This window comes from Conger conger, chromosome 8 (assembly GCF_963514075.1).
Source record: "Conger conger chromosome 8, fConCon1.1, whole genome shotgun sequence".
Taxonomy (NCBI): domain Eukaryota; kingdom Metazoa; phylum Chordata; class Actinopteri; order Anguilliformes; family Congridae; genus Conger; species Conger conger.
In genome coordinates, this window is record NC_083767.1 from 30,753,210 (window position 1) to 30,773,291 (window position 20,082).

General features: G+C 40.3%; 1 protein-coding gene across 4 annotated transcripts in view; it reads right to left on the bottom strand.

Annotated features, from left to right (window-relative positions):
• The window catches only part of slc43a3b (solute carrier family 43 member 3b), a 57,974-nt gene that overhangs the window by 18,015 nt on the left and 19,877 nt on the right, over positions 1-20,082 (bottom strand). For all 4 annotated transcript variants that reach the window (XM_061251707.1, XM_061251704.1, XM_061251705.1 and 1 more), the window contains exon 5: positions 19,289-19,365. In XM_061251707.1, coding sequence (XP_061107691.1) covers positions 19,289-19,365 — 77 coding nt within the window. The remainder of the gene's footprint in view (positions 1-19,288; positions 19,366-20,082) is intronic.

Sequence of the window (20,082 nt, forward strand, 5' to 3'; positions counted from 1 at the left end):
AAAGTAGCGGAACGGAGGGGTCTGGGTGGTGTATAGGTTCTGATTAGTGATTGAATGTATACAGTCTGCCTGGATTTCGACCATTGCCTGTTTGTGGATTACGTTTTGGATCTGCCCTCTCTCATTAAAGCCTGCCCTTTTCACATTATCCCTGAGTCTGCTATTGGTTCCCTCTGCCCTGACAACTTTGGCCTTTCCATCACTTTGCTAGAGGTTAATCTTGGTCTCATCAGTCTATCAAACTTTGTTCCAGACGTGGCTCTGTACTACTTTGGAAACTGTAATCTCGCCTTCCGATTCTTACTACTGATGATTGGTTTGCATCTTGAGGTATAGCCTCTATATTGCTGCTCTCTAAGTCTTATTTGAACGAATTTATTGTGTAACCAATCTAATAGAACGCATCTGGGCAACAAGAAACTCTGTCAGCAGACATGCTCTTTCTGCATAGGTAAAGACACTTATTATTATTGTTTTTCTGACTGGACTGTCTCCTGATTAAAAGACAGGGGAGCATTTTTCCTTCTCTATCCTATACAGTTAAAATGTATCATTTTAACCAATAATTGGGTTGAAGTAATATGCCCACATGTGATTTTCTTCTGTCAAAGGCGACGGTCGAACCTCGGATTCAGGAGGAGCAATGTGGCTTCCGTCCTGGCCGTGGAACAGTGGACCAGCTCTTTACCTTGGCAGGGTTGCTGGCGGGGTCATGGGAGTTTGCCCATCCAGTCCACATGTGCTTTGTGGACTTGGAGAAGGCTTTCGACCGTGTCCCCCGGGGAACCTTGTGGGGTGCACTGCGGGAGTATGGGGTACCGGGGCCGTTGTTACGAGCCATCAGGTCCCTGTATAACCAAAGTGAGAGCTGTGTCCGCATTCTCGGCACAAAGTCAAGCACGTTTCCGGTGGGTGTTGGACTCCGCCAAGGTTGCCCCTTGTCACCAGTCCTGTTTGTGGTATTCATGGACAGGATCTCAAGGCGCAGCCGAGGTGAGGAGAGTGTCCGGTTTGGTGACCTCAGAATCGCATCTCTGCTTTTTGCGGATGATGTGGTTCTGCTGGCTTCATCGGACCGTGACCTTCAGCACGCACTGGAGCGGTTTGCAGCCGAGTGTGAAGCGGCCGGGATGAGAGTCAGCACCTCCAAGTCCGAGGCCATGGTTCTCTGCCGGAAAACGGTGGATTGCTCCCTCCGGGTTGGGAACGAGTCTTTGCCCCAAGTGAAGGAGTTCAAGTATCTCGGGGTCTTGTTCACGAGTGAGGGTAGAAGGGAGCATGAGATCGACAGGCGGATCAGTGCAGCGTCAGCAGTAATGCGGGCGTTGCACCGGACCGTTGTGGTGAACTGGTCGATCTACTTCCCAACCCTCACCTATGGTCGCGAGCTTTGGGTAGTGACCGAAAGAACGAGAGGGAGCTCGGAGAGTAGAGCCACTGCTCCTTCGCGTCGAAAGGAGCCAATTGAGGTGGTTCGGGCATCTGATCAGGATGCCTCCCGGGCGCCTCCCTTTGGAGGTTTTCCGGGCTCGTCCAACTGGGCGGAGACCCCGAGGGTGACCCAGAGCCCGCTGGAGAGATTATATATCTCTCCTGGCCAGGGAACGCCTCGGGATCCCCCAGGAGGAGCCAGATTGCGTTGCTGGGGAGAGGGACGCCTGGAATACCCGGCTTTGCCTACTGCCCCCGCGACCCGACTCCGGATAAGCGGGTGATGATTGATGGATGGATGGATGGAACTTTGATTTAATTATTTTTGAAAGAATATTATTTGTACAGAATTTGAAACAGGTGCCTAAGACTTTTGCACAGTACTGTAGCTTTTAGGGCCGAAGAACCTAAAAAAATGGTGTCTGTGGAGACCAAATGTAACTGATAATTGCTCAAATGTAGTAAATATATTTTTGATATAGATCTCTAAATCTTTTGATACCGAGACTAGACCATGTTGAGAGAACACTATCAACCATAGATGGGAGAAAAGCTGGGTTTGAGGTCTCCAGAGCAGAAAAACTAGTTGTCTGAAACCCAAAGTGGCGCCTAAATTGATTCCAGATCTTCAATGTTGTTTTGACACATACAGTACTGTGCAAAAGTTTTAGGCAGTTGTGAAAAAATGCAGTTCAATAAAAATGCTTTCAAAAATTGAAAAATGAAAAATAATTTATTTTATCAATTAACAAAATGCATGAACAGTGAATGAACAGGAGAAAAATCAAAATCAAATCAATATTTGGTGTGACCACCCTTTGCCTTCAAAACAGCATCAATTCTTCTAGGTATACTTGCACGTAGTTTTTGAAGGAACTCTGCAGGTAGGTTGTGGATTTAGGCAGCCTCAAATGCTTCTATCTTCATGTAATCCCAGACAGACTCGATGATGTTGAGATCAGGGCTCTGTGGGGGCCATACCATCACTTCCAGGACTCCTTGTTCTTCTTTACGCTGAAGATAGTTCTTAATGACATTGGCTGTATGTTTGGGGTTGTTGTCCTGTTGCAGAATAAATTTGGGGCCAATCAGATGCCTTCCTGATGGTATTGCCGGTACTTCTCAGCATTGAGGAGACCATTAATTCTGACCAAATCCCCAACTCCATTTGCAGAACTGCAGCCCCAAACTTGCAAGGAATCTCCACCATGCTTCACTGTTGCCTGCATTTCAAATTTTGACTCATCAGTCCAGAGAACCTGCTGCCATTTTTCTGCACCACAGTTCCTGTGTTTGGGTACATAGTTGAGTAGCTTGGCCTTGTTTCCACATCGGAGGTATAGCTCTTTGGCTGCAATTCTTCCATGAAGACTTCTCCACACAGTAGAGGGATGTATCTGGGTCCTACTGGCTTCTGCCAATATTTAGCTGATAGCACTGCTGGACATCTTCTGATTGCGAAGGGAATTAAGCATGATGTGTCTTTCATCTGCTGCACTAAGTTTCCTAGGCCAACCACTGCATCTACGGTCCTCAACGTTGCCCGTTTCTTTGTGCTGATAGAGTCTTGGAGAGATGAGTACAGAAGTACAGAAGTCCCCAAGTAATAAGTAATATATTTGGAGCCAAAGCCAAATTTATTTTGTGTAAAAAATATATTTCCATTCCACTTGGCTTTCTCAGCATTCAGGGATATAAAGGCATTGGTGACAGAGGGACTATATATGATATTAAATAATCATCGAAGATTTAAGAATGAGTGTCTATTTTTAATAAATACTGTTTCACCAGGAGAGATCTCCTGGATTGAAGGGATTTGACAGCATTAAACAATTCTTCAACAGTTATCGGTTGCTTTAATTTTTCATCCAAATCACGGCTAACTAAGGGCGCAGCAAGGGAGTGGAAGAAATCATCCAATTCTGATACATCTGCTTCATTTTCAGAAGCATATAAAGACTGGTAAAATATTTTGAACTCATCATTGATCCCCCTCAGGTATCCCAGATGATGAACACATTTTAGGAATCTGATGTGTTGATGATATTTGACTTAATCTCCTTGTTCGTGCTCCTAGCATTGACAAGCAGTTCAGTTACCTGGTCTGCTAGTAATGTGTCAAATTCTGCTTGCAAAGTTAAACGCTCCTTATAAATATCTGGAGATGGTGAAATGACATGAATGTAAATCTAAATGGCCAATACTGCATGTTAACACAGATAAAGTCTTTTAAAGTTTGTTCTGAAGTACGATGTAGGAGATAGAACTTGTGGAAGAACCTATGCACTTGTAAATCGCTTTGGATTAAAAGCATCTGCCAAATGACTAAAGTGTAAAATGTAAATGTAGTTAGGAGAAGTTTCCCAGAGTGTAGACATAGAGATGTTTGGGGTTCTATTTGTACTTATAAAAAAGTCAAGTTGATCCGAAACAAAATTGGGTTTTTATCACTGAGTTCAGCCGCCAAGGCGGTTGCAGATTATCAGCATTTTGAAGACCACCTCCATAGTGACAGGGGCATGGTCAGATACAAGAATTTGGTTATATGAACATGAAGATATGGAATGGAGAAGTCTGTAATCCAGGAAGTAGTCTATGTGCGTAAAAGTGTGGTGAACCAGTGAGAAAAAGGAATATGCTTTTCCAGATGAATTAAAACTTCTCCAATGGTCTGAAACTACGAATTCAGACATAAAGGCTCAGATAACTCTAGCTGAGGTTGACGAGGTAGTAGGTTTAGTGGAGTATTGATCCAAATGTGGGTCTAACCAACAGTTAAAGTCACCACCTAATCGGGGAGTATAGAGAAAACTGATTTTAAAAAATCACCCATGTGGAAATCCTAAATATAAAAAAAAAGTACATTCGAAATGAACAGCCTACCACTGACAATTACCTATCTACCATTGGGATCAGCAATCACATTCGAACATAAAAAAGGTATCGATCTGTGAAGTACAATAGCCACCCCTCTAATGCCCTAATGAGGAATGGAATACCTTACCCACCCAGACTAGAGTGCTATGATACCTTCAGATGAATTTCTTGGAGAAAGATGTGAGCTTTCAACTGATCAAGGTGATAAAGCACCTTACTGTCATGGGTCTCTGCCTGCTTTGGTCTGTTCTGGGTGTTGCCACCAGATGGCACTCTGGTCATGCAATTATCTCCCTCGTGCAACCGGCAGACCTAATTACCTCATTTAGGGCTAGAGTTTGGGTTGGTTCCTTCTGCTCCCTGTCTTTCTCTGTTGCCCTAGTCTGAGTTTCATACCTTGAGATGCGCAGTCCTAGCCTTGGGCTGCAGTTTGGGTCTATTCATGTTTTTTTCTCACCTATCCCCAAACTTCTCCTGGTATTGGAGGTAAATACTGTTGGTCATGGGCCCTCTGGTATTCCCAGAAGACAAATGTTGTTCCTCCACATTCTACTTTCCAGGTCCTCGCATCTATTGTCTAGGTCAGCGGTTCTCAAACTGGGATCCCCGGACCCCCGGGGGTCCGCGAGCTATAGCTTGGGGGTCCGCAAAATTATTTGCAATAACTTATTAAAGTTATGCCATATCATTAAAAAAGTACACATGGGAACCACTGCGCCAATAAAACAAACGCACATACTGATTGAATTACTCCCACTTATGTTAGCTTTGGGCCAATAAAAACTCTCATATGATTGTATCACGTAAATCTGACACATATCACTCGCTCGCATCACTTTGCTCAGGGGGCACAGCTCCTGCTGCTGATTAGCTAGCTAGCGGCGATGAATACATGTTTAAGACCGTCCACTTCATCGAGTAATGCTAAACCCAAACCAGCTAAACTGAGAAAATATGACGAGTTATCTTGAGTTCGGTTTTATTGAGAACAGCGACGGAAGACCAAGATGTGTTGTGTGTTGCTAGCAAATGAAGCCATGAAGCCCGCCAAGCTAAAGCGGCATCTGATTACAAAGCGCCCAGAGTTTAAGGACAAAACAAATGATTTTTTCCGGCGAAAGTGTGAGGGATACATGCGTCAGAAAACACGACTGGTGAACCTGACCACAAGTTCAGAAAAAGCACAGCGGGCTTCTTATTTGGTGGCTCAACGGATCGCAAAAAGTAAGAAGCCACACTCAATTGGACAAGAACTTGTTTCCAGCGGCAGTTGAAGTGTGTGAAGCTGTGCTTGGGACAGAGGCAGCTAATAAACTGAAAGTTGTACCGCTTTCAAATGATACAGTGAGGAGGAGAATTGAAGAACTATCGGCTGACATTCAGTCACAGCTACTGGATAGACTGCGTTCATGTGAGCAATTTTCTATTCAGCTGGACGAATCAACGGACATTTCCAATGCAGCTCAATTGATTGTTTTGGTGCGCTATCCCTGGGAAGGAGACATTTTGGAGGACTTTCTGTTCTGCAAGGAAGTGGCCGTTTGTACGGATGGCGCAGTGGCGATGACCGGCCGAAAGAGTGGAGTTACTGCGCGGATAAAGTCTGTCAATCTGAGGATTATGGCTACTCACTGTATGCTACTGCAAGCACTCGCTTCCAAAGACATGGAATCAGATCTTCACTCTGTTTTGAACAGAGCTGTGACTGCAGGTAATTTTGTGAAGTCAAGGGCACTGCAATCACGCTTGTTTGGACAACTTTGCCAGGATATGGATGCTGGACATGACACAATGCAATATCACTCTGAAGTGTGATGGCTCTCTCGTGGTAAAGTTTTGCAGCGAGTGTTTGAGTTATGCAGAGAAATGGCAGAGTTTATGAGAGAGGAAAAACCCGACATCGCACAGTTTTTTACAGACCCGGAGTGTGTGGCCAAGTTGGCATACCTTGCCGACATATTCAACATACTGAATAGCCTCAACCTCTCCATCCAAGGAGGCCACGCATCCATCCTTGAAGTCAGCGACAAAATCACTGCCTTCATGAAGAAAATAGACCTATGGAGAAGGAGGATACAAGACGGGATAACAGACATGTTCCCCCAAATTACAGAGCTTCTCCACACAAACAACCTTTCTGTGGCTACAGTGAGGAAGGTCGCCAGCTCACACCTCACATCACTGAGCAAGCACTTCAGCTCATACTTCTCCGATGTGAACAATGATGCCTGGGACTGGGTGCGCGATCCCTTCGCACCAGCTGCAACAGCAAATGGCCTGACAGGTAAGGCAGAAGAGCAGCTGTTGGAGTTATCCTGTGATAGGACATTGAAGGCCCGATTCCAGCAGGTTAATCATGCAAACTTTTGGCCCTCCCTCTCACATGAGTATCCCAAACTCACTGCTGAGGCAATGCAAATATTGCTCCCCTTTCCTACAACGTACCTCTGTGAATCATCATTTTCCACTTTGACTGCAATGAAGAATAAGTACAGGGCTCGTTTACAAGCGGAGGATGATCTTAGAGTCTGTTTATCATCCATCACTCCTAGAATAGAGAAACTGTGTTGTGAGAGACAGTCTCATCCTCATTATGTTAAGGTTGAACCACTTAAGTAAGCTTTTAACAGGTTTTAAAATGAACTGGGTTCATTAGGACTTTGCCAGTCTACTGTTCATTTTCTGAAAGCTTTAAGATCTGTTACTTGAAAATTAGAAATGCTGTGAGGTCAAAATGTAATTTGAATAAAAATGACCCTGTGTTTAAAAGTATAGAAATGGTATTCACATTTATTTATTCAAATTTAATTTGTTTAAGTTAATTTCTATGAAACTCGCCTTAAGTATTTAGTATTTTATTTGAAAAGTTTAAAATATAAATAATTCCTACGGCATCTAGGAGTACAAAGGGCAGTTAAACATATGTTTAATCGGCGTGAGGATTATGAAGGGGTCCTTAGAAAATTTTCTCCCCTGTAAGGGGTCCCTGGCCCCAAAAAGTTTGAGAACCCCTGGTCTAGGTATGCCACCCTAGTTCTTAGCTGAAGTTAACCTCTAGCTTGTGATATGATTGCTGTGGTCTGTAGCACCATGCTCCAGCTCCAATATGACTGCTCCATGTGCATTGAACTTATTCTGCATATTCTTGATTGATTTTTTTAAGCATCGCTGACCCGAGACTGGTAGAGAGAGTCTCGGGTTAGATCATTTTTACCAAAAATATTGGATTTGAGGGAATTGTAGCAGCTCCACAGTCAATGTTCCCGTGTGGCCGACATTATCCGCAGTATCCAATGGCGGGGGTTAATCAGGAGAGGGTGCAGGCTTATCACGGCCTACTCTTGCAGACTCCGTTTTTAGCTGAGTAGAAGTCATTACGGACGTAAATTTCTCAAATTTGATATGAATTGTTTTGGGGACTCTTCAGACACCTGACCAAACCAAAATATATATCATTTTGCAAGATTAAATATATAAATCTGGTTACTGATAAGGAGACGCTGGCTTCCAACAGCGCCCTCCCTTTGTCATAATATTTTAATGAATTATCTCTTTGATTTAATTTTCCTTGTTGCTGCTATTAACAAAAATATTGAAATGAAATTGCGAAGTGGCACGATTTGGCATTTTTGAATGATCATAACTTTTTAGCATTATTAGGAGCAGTATTATGTGTACTTTCATAATCTTTCATAAATTGTGTCAGAGTACACGTTCCTAGGTTTTTAGCCTACTTCATCATAGGGGGTTAAGCAATTCGGAGAGTAGAATGTAAAAAATATCTCAATGTGGAAATCCGTATCCTCGGTTGTATAATCGCTAGCATATATTGAGTTTCAGGTGCACATAGTTTTGTAATAGGAGATAACCAACATGCAGTTAAACAGCTAACATCATTGAAATATAGCCAGTTAAAGTAGTCAAACAATAAATTCATTGCTTACTGAAATCAGCAGATGGACACACCACACAAAACATTATATTGAAGTTGTGTCTTTCTTTGGTGAATTGATGCACAATATACAGTAGTCTATAATGTTTCTAGAATTTTTTTCTTGGTTTGGCTCTATACCACAGTTTAAAATTATTTTTTCTTTTTTTCTTTTTTTGTACATTTTGGTTTGCAAAACCAAGTGTTTGGATTAGGCTACAACCAAGAGTAGGTTATGGAATTTAAAATGTCACCTCATTAAGCAGTGTTTGACCAAGTGTTATGATTCTGAAGCCTATTTAATGGGTTTGGTGACTCTATTTATAGGCATACTCACGGCACATTGCTTAGAGCAATAATCAGTCAGTTATCTCTTAGTGGCCTGGAGATTTGGATTTCCGGTGTATGTAAATGAGTGCACGCCTTTAAAACATTTTTGCTGGGAATTCTATACTATTTGCAGCTTGCAAGCTTTTAATACACACATTCCAGTCATTCAGAATAGAGTATTCATCCAGACCACAGCATAAAACTTCACAAGGGTTATTGTTTTGGCATTGTTCAGCTGCTTAAAATCTGCCCATGGTTCCAAGGCAACTGTACTAAACCGTATTAAACTGTCATATACCTTTTTTCCGATGTAGAGGATTTCATTCACTGGCTCAATTTCCAGGTTAGTATAACATGTTAGCTTAGCATAAAGACTTGAAGCCTACTGGAGTCAGTAGCCTACCTCCTTCAAAATGTACTTTATAGCAACTCCGAAGCCGTCTTATTTACACAAGGTATTGTGTATTTGAAAAATTCAATGAGAGACGTTGTTTTTGGAGAAGTTCTACCTTTTAAAACTACCTTCAGATGGTGCGTAGATCACTGCCCTCAATCAGTGGAAGATGGAAGAGGATACATGTGTATTCAGGATGCAAGGGTGCAAGGACCAAGTGCGACCGTGAAGTTTAAGTTACTCTCAACTGTGAGGTAAGCACTTATAGTAAAGTGCAATAAAAATAAGGAAAATAACATATTTAATAATATTTAATTTAATAAATATTTAATAATATTTAACATAATAAACATATTTTCAATCAAATCCCCCCCCCCCCCAGTTCTGTCTCTCCATTTCTTATCTCTAGACCAGTCCTGGGGCCTCATTTATAAAACTGTGCTTAGAATTCACGTCAAAAGGTTGCCTGGACGTGCGTACTAAAAAAAATATTCTGATTTATAAAACAGTGCATACGCACGTCCCACGCCAGTTTTCCTTTATAAATCACAATCAACTCTAAATGTGGCGCAACTTTGCCAGCTTCATGTCCCGCCCACAGTTGCCTATAAATAGGCAGTGAAACACCCCTAATGAATATGCATTTCACGAAGACGACAATGGCAAACGCTGAAAAGAAGGCCAAGAAAAGGGATTTCAGCCATTTGATTGCCTCTGAAAAGCTACAGGTGTGGGAATTATCCTGATTGATTGTAAATGACGAACAGTTCTGCACAACGAATGTGATGATTACGAAGATAATAATAATAATAATACACGTTATTTGTCTAGCACCATTGAAAACACAGTTACAAAATTAAGAGATAAAACGAACAAAAATTTATAACAATAAACACATTATAAAACATAATATATGAATATGATAACAATATTGTCACGTTTCAGGTCTGTCTTGCTATGTTTTATGTTTATTCATGTTGTCTTAGTCACGTAGTGTCTGATCATGTATTATGTTAGTCTAGGTTTGTCATGTTGTTTAGTTATGTTTCGTTACGATTTATTTTCTTGTCATGTCTAGTTATGTTTCGTACGATTATATTACCTTGTTATGTTGAGTGGTTATCGTCTTAGTTTCGCTTTGTGTTATGTTTTGATTTATGTTTATTGTTACGTTAACTGGTCGTTGTTTATGCATACACTTTTACATGTCTTTCCGCAAACCTTGCGTTCCGCCTTTTCTCTCTCTCTCTTTCTGTCATTCACTCCCTAATTGTTTCCATTTGTCTATTTACTAAAACTACTAACGCTAGATCAGGATTGGGTAGAAAACTAACAAACTAATCATGTGTTCATGTTACCTTACGTTTCTCGTGCATGTCATTTACTAATTTACTAATGCTAGGGCAGGATAGGTTTATTACTAACGATTACTAATCACCTTGTTAAACTTGTCATCCATCGCACCTGTTTTCCATTTCCTTGCTACGCTCTAACTAATTGTCTACACCTGTCTACACCCGCATTTATAGCCCAGTCGCGCAACTGTTCTTCGCGAAATTGTCTGCCTCTGTTTACCACGCAACTCTTGAGCATTATTTACTGTTTGATTACACGTTACGATCCAAGCCTGTTACCGACCATTGTTTATTGATTTCTGTTTTGTTGACCACTGTTTGTTTTTGACCACGTCCTCGCCTACAGTTTTGTACTTTTGCTTCGCTGATTGTTTCATGGTTTCGACTCCCGCTTCGCCCACGACTACGCCTCTGCCTGCCGTCCGCCTGTTCATCTGCCCCGCTGACAGCTCTCCTGCTACCGGACCTCCCTGCACGTCTACCGACTACGAGCTTGCCTCTTCCCTCGGCACCGTGCTTTTTGTTTGTTTGTTATTTGTTTGGCTGGATCTTCGTGTATGGACTTTGCTTGTTTTGACTACGCTCCTGGGATTCGTCCCAAATAAAGCCCTAACGGAACTTTATTTAACCATTGTTTCTGAGTCGTGCATTTTGGGTCCAACCCCCACGCACCCGTCTCAAATATATGAAACTATGCTCGTATCTGCCCGACTGACGCATTGTAAACGGCATCAGTGCAGCGCAATTTGTCCGACTTCACCATATTATTTATGAGAATACATTTAATAACATGAAGTATTGTTTAACAATTCGTCTACATATTTGAGGGATTATTTTACAACAACATCTCCGTTTATATTTATCATCCTAAATCATATTTTTTGGGCACTCCAGGGAGCATCAATCAAACAGCTGTTTGTGTATTTGTTGTAAGAGAGGCTTTTATCCGTTTTTGCAAATTAACTCTTCGTATATGATACGTGAGAGGTAATATTTCATTACATTACATTGCATGGCATTTAGCAGACGCTCTTATCCAGAGCGACGTACAACAAAGTGCAAATTAAACACAAGAACAAGTGCAAATAGGACCTGGGAGGACAGTATAGTTCCGAGTCCTAGTGTAAACATGCAGAAAATCAGAACCTTTTAAGAGTACAATCAACAACAAACAATTTCGATTTATTTTACACAGTGATATCTGTTGTATATCATTTTTGACTTCTCTCGTCGCCAAATGTTGTGTTGCACTTATGAAGGGAGAGAACCCGTATAGCGAGATTCAACAACACAACACTTTAATAAGTATAACAGGGACGAAGCACGTCCTTACAGCAGCCATACCCACTCCCGGCAAATCTTTATACCTTTTTAAATCCTGTTTCACTTCCCGTTTTCCTGGTCTTACGTCACGAGCATTAAAGGCACAGTTTCTCATTTCTCCAGTTAATGTGCGTACGCATGGGTCAGAGTTTCCGTGGAGGACCGCACATTTTCCCGTCAAGTTCGTTTTTTATAAATGCCAAAGTTTGCTTAGAAAGTGGCGTACGCATTCTTTTGTGCCTACGCAACGTTTATGAATGAGGCCCCTGTGGCCTAATGGTAAATTAGGAATTAGTACTCTGACATTTGTATGTAATCCTCTGATCAGAGGATTTACCCTTAAATGGTACATTACATTCATAAAAGCCAGTTTTATCACTATGCATTGGTGGAAACTTCACCTGACTTTCCATGATTCAATACAACTAGTGGTTAAATTGTAGCAGAGCTGAGCTCCAGATCACTCTGGCTCAATTTACCCACTGGTCATATTGATAATCATGGAAAGTCAGGTGACGTTTCCAATCAAACTAAGACCTCCGGCACCTGAGATTGCCTACTCAATCAGAAAATGAACATTGCGAACAGCGTACATAACCAATAAATTATTACAATCCCAGATAAATGCATATGGAGCAATATACTGAGAGCATATTCAATACATAGAGCATGTGAACTTTATAAACGGTAAGTTCAACAAACATAACAGCTTCATGGTTACTCAATTTTTAAATGTAATAGCCTCCGAGCATGTCAACATTACGTAGAAAATGTAACTGCAAACTTTATTATTTAAATTATTTGTGGAACTGCTTTCATGGTAAGCCTAGTATTTTCTTCTTTTCTGATATGCAAATATTGCTGGAAAATATGCCTGTGTGTTGTTGTTAAGGGTCTTATTTTTTTCTTATTTTATCAAGTGGCGATGCAAAATATTTCTATAGTCTATGCCAGGGGTCTCCAATCTTATCCAGAAAGGGCCGGTGTGTGTGCAGGTTGTTGTTTTAGCACAGGACTAAGACAGCTGATTCTACTCATCTAGGTCTTGATTAAAGACCACGATTAGTTCATTAGTATAATCAGGTGTGTTACTGCTGGGTTAAAACAAAAACCTGCACCCACGCCGGCCCTTTTAGGATAAGATTGGAGACCCCTGGTCTATGCAGAATGACATAACTGATTGTTAGTTTTGCTAGAATTGAGGTCAGTTATGCACTAGGTAGTGAGGATGAAGTTTGTTAAAATGCCTTATAAACACAAAGGTGGAGTAACACAAAAGGCAATTGGCTATTGGGTAACTAGTTTGGTGCAGTTGTGCACTTTTGGCTATAGCAATACTTAGCTAGGTGACTAGCGAGCCCAGTGATCGAGTTGGGAAATCTGTAATGTTAAGTGAACATAATAGTATAAGCTACATGTAGCCTATAGTAGCATTACTATGTGAGCTGTGTCAATGTCACTTCTATTCTGATGAATTTCACTCCAGTTTCCAGTCGAGCGCTTGCTAATTGTCTGCCGTGTGTGGTCTGATTACCAATGAAGTCAGCTGCGTGTTTTTCTATTTAAGTCCTGTGTTTCTTTGAATCGTTTATTTTTCCAATTCCCCTAGCACATTAAGTTTTTATTTTTCATTTGCTATGTGAGGTATGTGACTGACAATACTCATTTACCTGTTGTGGCGGCAGGGTGAGGGAGCTAAACACGCAGCGACCCTTCGTCACCGTGGGGTAGTGAGGACAGTCCGTCACATGTTCACCTTCACATTTTATTTTGTTTACAAATGTTAGACACATGAATGTTGGAAGATGGGATTCCTCTGGGAATTGAAACCCCGTTAGCAGCCTCCTTCTGTCTAGGACAAATGTTACAGCTTATTGCATCCCTTGACGCACGCTTGCTCTCATTGGCTGTTCGTCTGCATAGTTTCTTTTCATGCAGTTCAACTCAGCCGAAATCTCCTTCCATAGGGGATAAGTCAATATTCCCCCTATGCGTAAGTGGAAATTATTCTTGGCGCTGCTGTGTGTCGGTTTCCCATAGCATGCTGTTTCCAAGTTTGACAGCCACCTTAGGTTTACTTTAGTAAAGCAAGGTGTTTCTTTTTGTTACTTTCAAAACAAATTGTTTTCATTATTGTCTTCATGTATGTCTGTTATGTGTTATAAGTCTCAATTTGCAGCTGTTGGAGGTAACATCCTTATTAGAGAGAGCCTTGCGCACATTAAAGTAAAACCTATAAAAACTTATTTAGCAGTTAATATTACAACTAGAAATTACACCCACTGACATTCCTTATTTTCTTAAAATTTTTCCCTTTATTTTGTTTTAGCACTTGCTGCTGTGACGTCAGGCAGCGGGACACACCTCTGTTCTACAGGTGACTTAAGTTGACCTCCTAAGTGATGTGGGGAGAGGAGAAACGCAAACAGAGATTTGGGTTTTGGATGAAGACAGTTCGATACTGCTTATGGGAAACCGTTTAGTGTTGCTGCACGTCGTAGAGGCAAGATTTCCACATGTGGGGTCCCATGGTCCTCTTCCAGTTGAGGATTTTGTTTTGCATGGTTTTTCTTTTGTTTCCTTTTTTTCACTCATAATTAAATTGACACAGGGAGAGCATGCTGCTGCAGAAGGCAAGACAATTGGTCTGGCCAAGAAAAGAGGGGCCTTCCAACAGAGGTGAGTCACCTGTGAAAATGGTGGATGTGTCCCATGCCCTTTTGTTTTCTTCCATTTTCCATTAGGCCCACAGCACACAGCGTAGGTTAGAAATCTCTCGGCAATTAAGTCCAATTGGGAGCATTACGGTTTCAGCCATTACCTTATAGGCTTAATTTTATCTATACATTTACCTGCACAGAGGGATGCATAACATTAACATGTTGTTCACTCTTAAGTTTGTTGTTTGTTCTGTTCAAAAATGGACAAGGAAAAGCTGATTTTAGTATTGCTTGTAAAAAAACCTGAATAGTCTGGTTGATGGGTTACAGACATCATGGCATGCAAACGATATGCAACCATTCACAAAACTACTATTTTATTTGACATTACATTATTGTGTCTCAAACTTTTAAATTATGGGGCTATGTATAGTGCTGTAATTAGCCTGTTGAAAAAATGTAGCCTATAAAAATACCCTTTAATAAAGGCTCAGAATCTGCAGCTTTATCACATTCAAATTGTTTGATCATAAAGGATGACACATTTTCATTTTAGTCATTGCAGAGACAGAGCAAACTGCCTGTCTCTATTGAGTCAATTTAAAAATACAAACAATCTGGCCAGTTGCTTTCAGTTTCAGAAACAATTAAAAAACAAGAATTGAATGTGTGGCAGGTGGGGCTTGGTTTATGGGAAGGAGGCAGGGCAAACCGAGGACCATGCCAACTGGTTAAGTAGGCGCACACCTGGACTACAGGCTGTCCAGGCTGTTAAATTTAAATTTGTGCAGTAGGCATCTGAAAACCACAGATGAGAGCGCTGTGCGAAAGCAGCTGAGATGATGTCGTATACATAGAGTGACATGAAGCACATTTCTGGCCTTACACTGCTAAACATTATTTTCAACAAAAATAATTGTAACGGCTTCCTTCCTAAATTTTGGTGGTTTGTTTTCATAGGACAATTGTTGGTTTATTTACTGCATGAAGCATCTGCCAGGTTTAAACATATATTTATAGATCATTATGGGATATAATTGGACATAATTCCATGGAAATATCTGAAACATGCAACATTTTTATTGCAAATATGTGTGAACCATTCATGCCAAATCGTGAACCATTTCCCTTTACAATGGAATGACTGGGAAATGGTTCACAATTTGGCAGTTATATGCAAATACCCAAATTATGCCATAATCCATTAAAATGGACTGAATTATCATTGACCTACACTGGTTTTGCCTATACAGCCCTGCTCATTAGTTTGGAATGACTGTGCCTTTTTCTGCTTTTCTGATTTAATATTTTCTTTTCCTCTGTTTGTAATCAAACAATTCACACATGGTCAAAGAGTGGACAAATTAACAATGTCAAATAAAAGATTTTGTATTTGGTTGCATATCCTTTGCATGCCGGGACTTCTTGAAGTGTGTGATCTATTAATATAATCAGAGTCTGGATATCTTCTTTTTAGGTTGTCCTACAAGTGATATTCTAACTTTTTCCAGTTGAATCTCTATAGGACTAGCTGTAAAATTTGCTGATACAGTATGGAACACATTTCTTGGCTAAATGGCTTTAAGTCTTCAAGGGACCATGGTATCAAATGAGCCTCAAACAATTATGCTGCTGCCAGATAGACATGCAGTAGACATTACAAGAATTGTTTCTCCTGACTAATTTTCCTGTTGAACACAATGGAAAAAATATTCAAGGGAAGTAATTCTTGTAATATCTACTGCATCTGATTAAACTGAAAATAAAATTCTTAAAAACCTTTTATGTTGTGTGGAGCCAGGACCGGAATATTAAGGTGCTATCCACCAGGTGATAGCACCGGCCTTACAGACAGGTATGGCCACAGCAGTGATTGATTGATTGTCACCTCATTATTGGGCTATAAAAGAGGCATGGTTTTATGGCAGAGAGAGGGAGTTGAGGCTTTGAGAAGCCTGTGCGTGGACACTGCCAAAGGAGCATGGTTTGAAAGGGTTTTTATGTTGCTGTGGCTTTTTATAATTTCGTGATTTTCTAACATTCCTAATTTTTATTTTGAAGTTTCTGTTTCCTTTTCCTCTAATACATGACAACAAGCCAACAGGATTTTATTTTATTTTTTACTTCTGTGTCTGTTTACCCACATGGTGCTGAGGCCCTCCTCAGTCCGGCACCACAGTTGTTACAAGGTACAAGCAATACCAGTGACAAAAGAGGATAGTGAGTGTATATAATGTATATAATAATTTAAATACACCAAAAAAATGATTGGCAAAATGTTCTCACAGGTTTACTCAATTTTCAGAAGTAAATTTGAGTAAATTTAACTTGCTAAATATTAAACTTACTTATCTGTAAACCTTTGCATTCAGAGTCAGTAAATGTAGTTTACTTAATTTAGTTCTTGATTTGAAGACAGAAGACAGAAAAATAAAATGTAACACATTAAAATAAAGGTTGACGCATTTAAGCAAAAGCAGAGACATGCTAATGTATTGTAGAAATAACTAAAATTATCTTATTTATTCAATAAGTTAAAGGGTTAATATTGTACCCTAAGTTTTGAGTTACAAGAATTAAATGCACAAGCCCAGCTGGGTTATTCTGAGACCCCACTGGGGACATGGAAAATGCTTGTTTGTACAGAGCACCATCATGTTAATGTGAGGCTTGGCTTGTGTGTAAAATTCCCTTGCCCTTTACTGTAGCGCTACACAGCAGGGAATGTTAAAAACAAATCCCACAACTAGAGATACTTCACTGAGTAGAACTGTCAACTGTTCAATTTGGGGAAGAACTATTCTCTAAAATTTTTGTGTTCTGCTATGACTAGATTTAGGCTGAGTGTGATTTACTGGACAGTTTTAATGCCCCAGGAACATCCAGCCACTGCACCTATAAGTCTTAAAAATGTATAAATGTATTGTTAGATTCAGACGAAATACTACCGCTGACTTTGTGGATCAATGTTAACAATGAATGAATCCCTCAAATATGACGACTCTCCCAAAATGCAACGCATGTGAAATGCACTGTGACATCACGTCAGAAAGACAGATACAGCCTCCCTTACAGATTGAAGCTCAGCTCACAGCTTGTTAGATGCTGGACACTATCAGATGCTGGCTGTATCTGAAATCAAACGCGACACACTACACAGATATACTATCATTTGACATACACAAAGTGGCTTTCGTATACTAGCAAAAAATTAGATAGATTTTCGGACATACTACATCATCATAGAACACCACCACTTTAAACATAGTGCGCATGGCGGACGGCAGCTAGTTGATGTGACTTTGTGCAATGAAAACAAAAAAAAAAGATTTAAAACAGAAATATATCCATTGATTTTAACTATGTTCCACTTAGCAAAGTTAAAGGTAATACTTGCGTTTAAATTATTTAACTCTTTCTCCGCTTTGGTTTTAACACTGCCCTTTTGTCTGCTTGGGTTGTGACCTAGTGTGGGATACATGTGCCAGCATAGCGTCCAGTGTTTGCACACTTTCATATTTCACCAGATATTTAATTCAACAGTATTTAATTTCAGACATACTAATACTATTTTGACATACTATATTGTAATATAGTATGCGATTTTGGATGCATGTTTAGCGGGGAGAGTACCCCACATGCACTGGGGTCCTGAGGAGTGTGCTTTTTGCTAGAATTGCTGCTAGAATAGCCTCAGAACAAAATAATTTCATAACTGACTGTTTTCAACTCTTCAAAAAAAAATGTTTCTTCATATTTTCTGCAGTTTAATCTATTTCCCTGCTGTGCAACCATGTAATTACTGATTTTTAATAGATTCTTTTACATTTTTGTTTCCAAAATGTTTAGATCCTAGGTATCTGCGGAATGCAGCATGGGGTCCCACGAGCCCAGCTTGGTTATTCCAGGACCCCGTTGGGGACAGGGGGAATGCTCCTTTGCACTAACATGCTCACATGAGGCCCTACTTGTGTGTATAAATCCCTTTCCCTTTACTGTAGCACTATACAGCTGGGAAACATCAGGCTGTGTAAAAAACTATTCCCAAACTAGACATATTTCAATGAGTTGAAGGGAAACGGGGAAGGAGTGAGAGAAAGATGGATGAGAGATGGATAGAAGTGGCATGAGAATGCAAGGTACAGCTAATCCAATGAAAAACCCATAAAACAGGATGTGCATAAAACAGGTTGTGCAAACAAAATGATGTAAAATAAAACTACTTTTAAATAATCATCTGTTAAATTTTCTAATCCTTTACCGTAGTCATTGTTTATGTGATTGGTGCACCGGACATTTTCTTTTTTTAAGAGAGTTTTCTGGTTTGTATGAAATACAAAATATACAAATCTATACAGCATTCATAGATTCAAAAATAGCTTTTTACTCATCAAGTCCAAACTAAGTCCACACTAAGTTCTTGTGTATCAGGATGTTTAGTTTAGTTTGACTTGGTAAGCAGTGTTTGGCTCGGTAAGTGATTTTTCATACATTTGCGTGTTGCGGTATTACGATTTTAAAACAAAAAAAGACATTCCAATGATCAAATAGGCCCTGGTCCTTATCTTTGTTGTGCAGGTAGCAGTTGAAATTGTACTTCCCTCTAGGGTCTTTCGGCGCATTTATCCCTGGTTATGGGTATGCCCTTTGCACTTTGTTGTACATCGCTCTGGATAAGAGCGTCTGCCAAATGCAATTTAATGTAATGTATTGTAATGAAACACAGGACAATAAAAAAGAAAATGCATCACTAATTTAACGGTTCAAAGCAGCAATGAGAATACACGTGTTTATGCAGTGCTGCGTTTGGCTGTGGTTCCATTTTGACGGAGCTCACCTTATCAAGTATACACCCAGCTTAATACACACACACACAGACCAGGGTCACAAATGAGTTTTAAATTTGGGGGAGAATTGTTCTATAATGTTTAAGTGTTTTCGGCTCAAGTCAACAGCTTAATACTCACATACACTTATACACACACACCTGCATGTTGGTGACCAGTAACAAAATGCCCCCCACAGCGATGAAGGACAGAGCCGGGAAGAGCAGGAGGGATATTTCTGTGAATGAAAGGGAGAGAGGGTGATAAATTACACAAGACATAGAGAAAATTTCTTCCATAAATTCAAAACACAATTCCCCAAAATACTGCATTAATTTAATAAAAGCATGGAGTCTTCCCCTGTAATGCCTGACAAGGTTCAGTGAAATATTGGGAAGGATTTTGGATCATTCCGCTATGCAGATCCTTTCAAGATCCTTCACATTAGCCCGACTTGTTTTGGCGGGCACTCACAGATTTTAGGCGGGGAGCTTATTATTCAGAGTTTTGGCTCTGTACTCCAGTACATTGGATTTGAAACAAACCTACAGCTACAGTGCATATTTGCATCCATACTGGGCCATCTGTGTAGGAATTCCAGCTTTTGTTAGATATGTACAATACGTCAGCGATTGTCAGAGAATAATATTAGCAAAGTCTCTATGCAAGACATGGGTTTTTACATACAACAGCACTTTGCTGATTTATTAAAGGTAAACAAGGCAATAACTTTATCTTATGGAAAAGCACTTATGTTCATGATCTGTGTTTTCTGTAGCTGTGTTTCAGGAGTCCCCACCATTTTGTCTTTTGTTTCCCTCTGTGCTTTCCGTAGTTCTGTTTTCTGTTCATTCATTTAATTTATTAGTTTCACCTGTGTACCTCACTTCCTGATTATCATGCACACCTGCTTCTTGTTTCCTTGTTATCTGTTCTATTTAAACCTGCTTGTTCA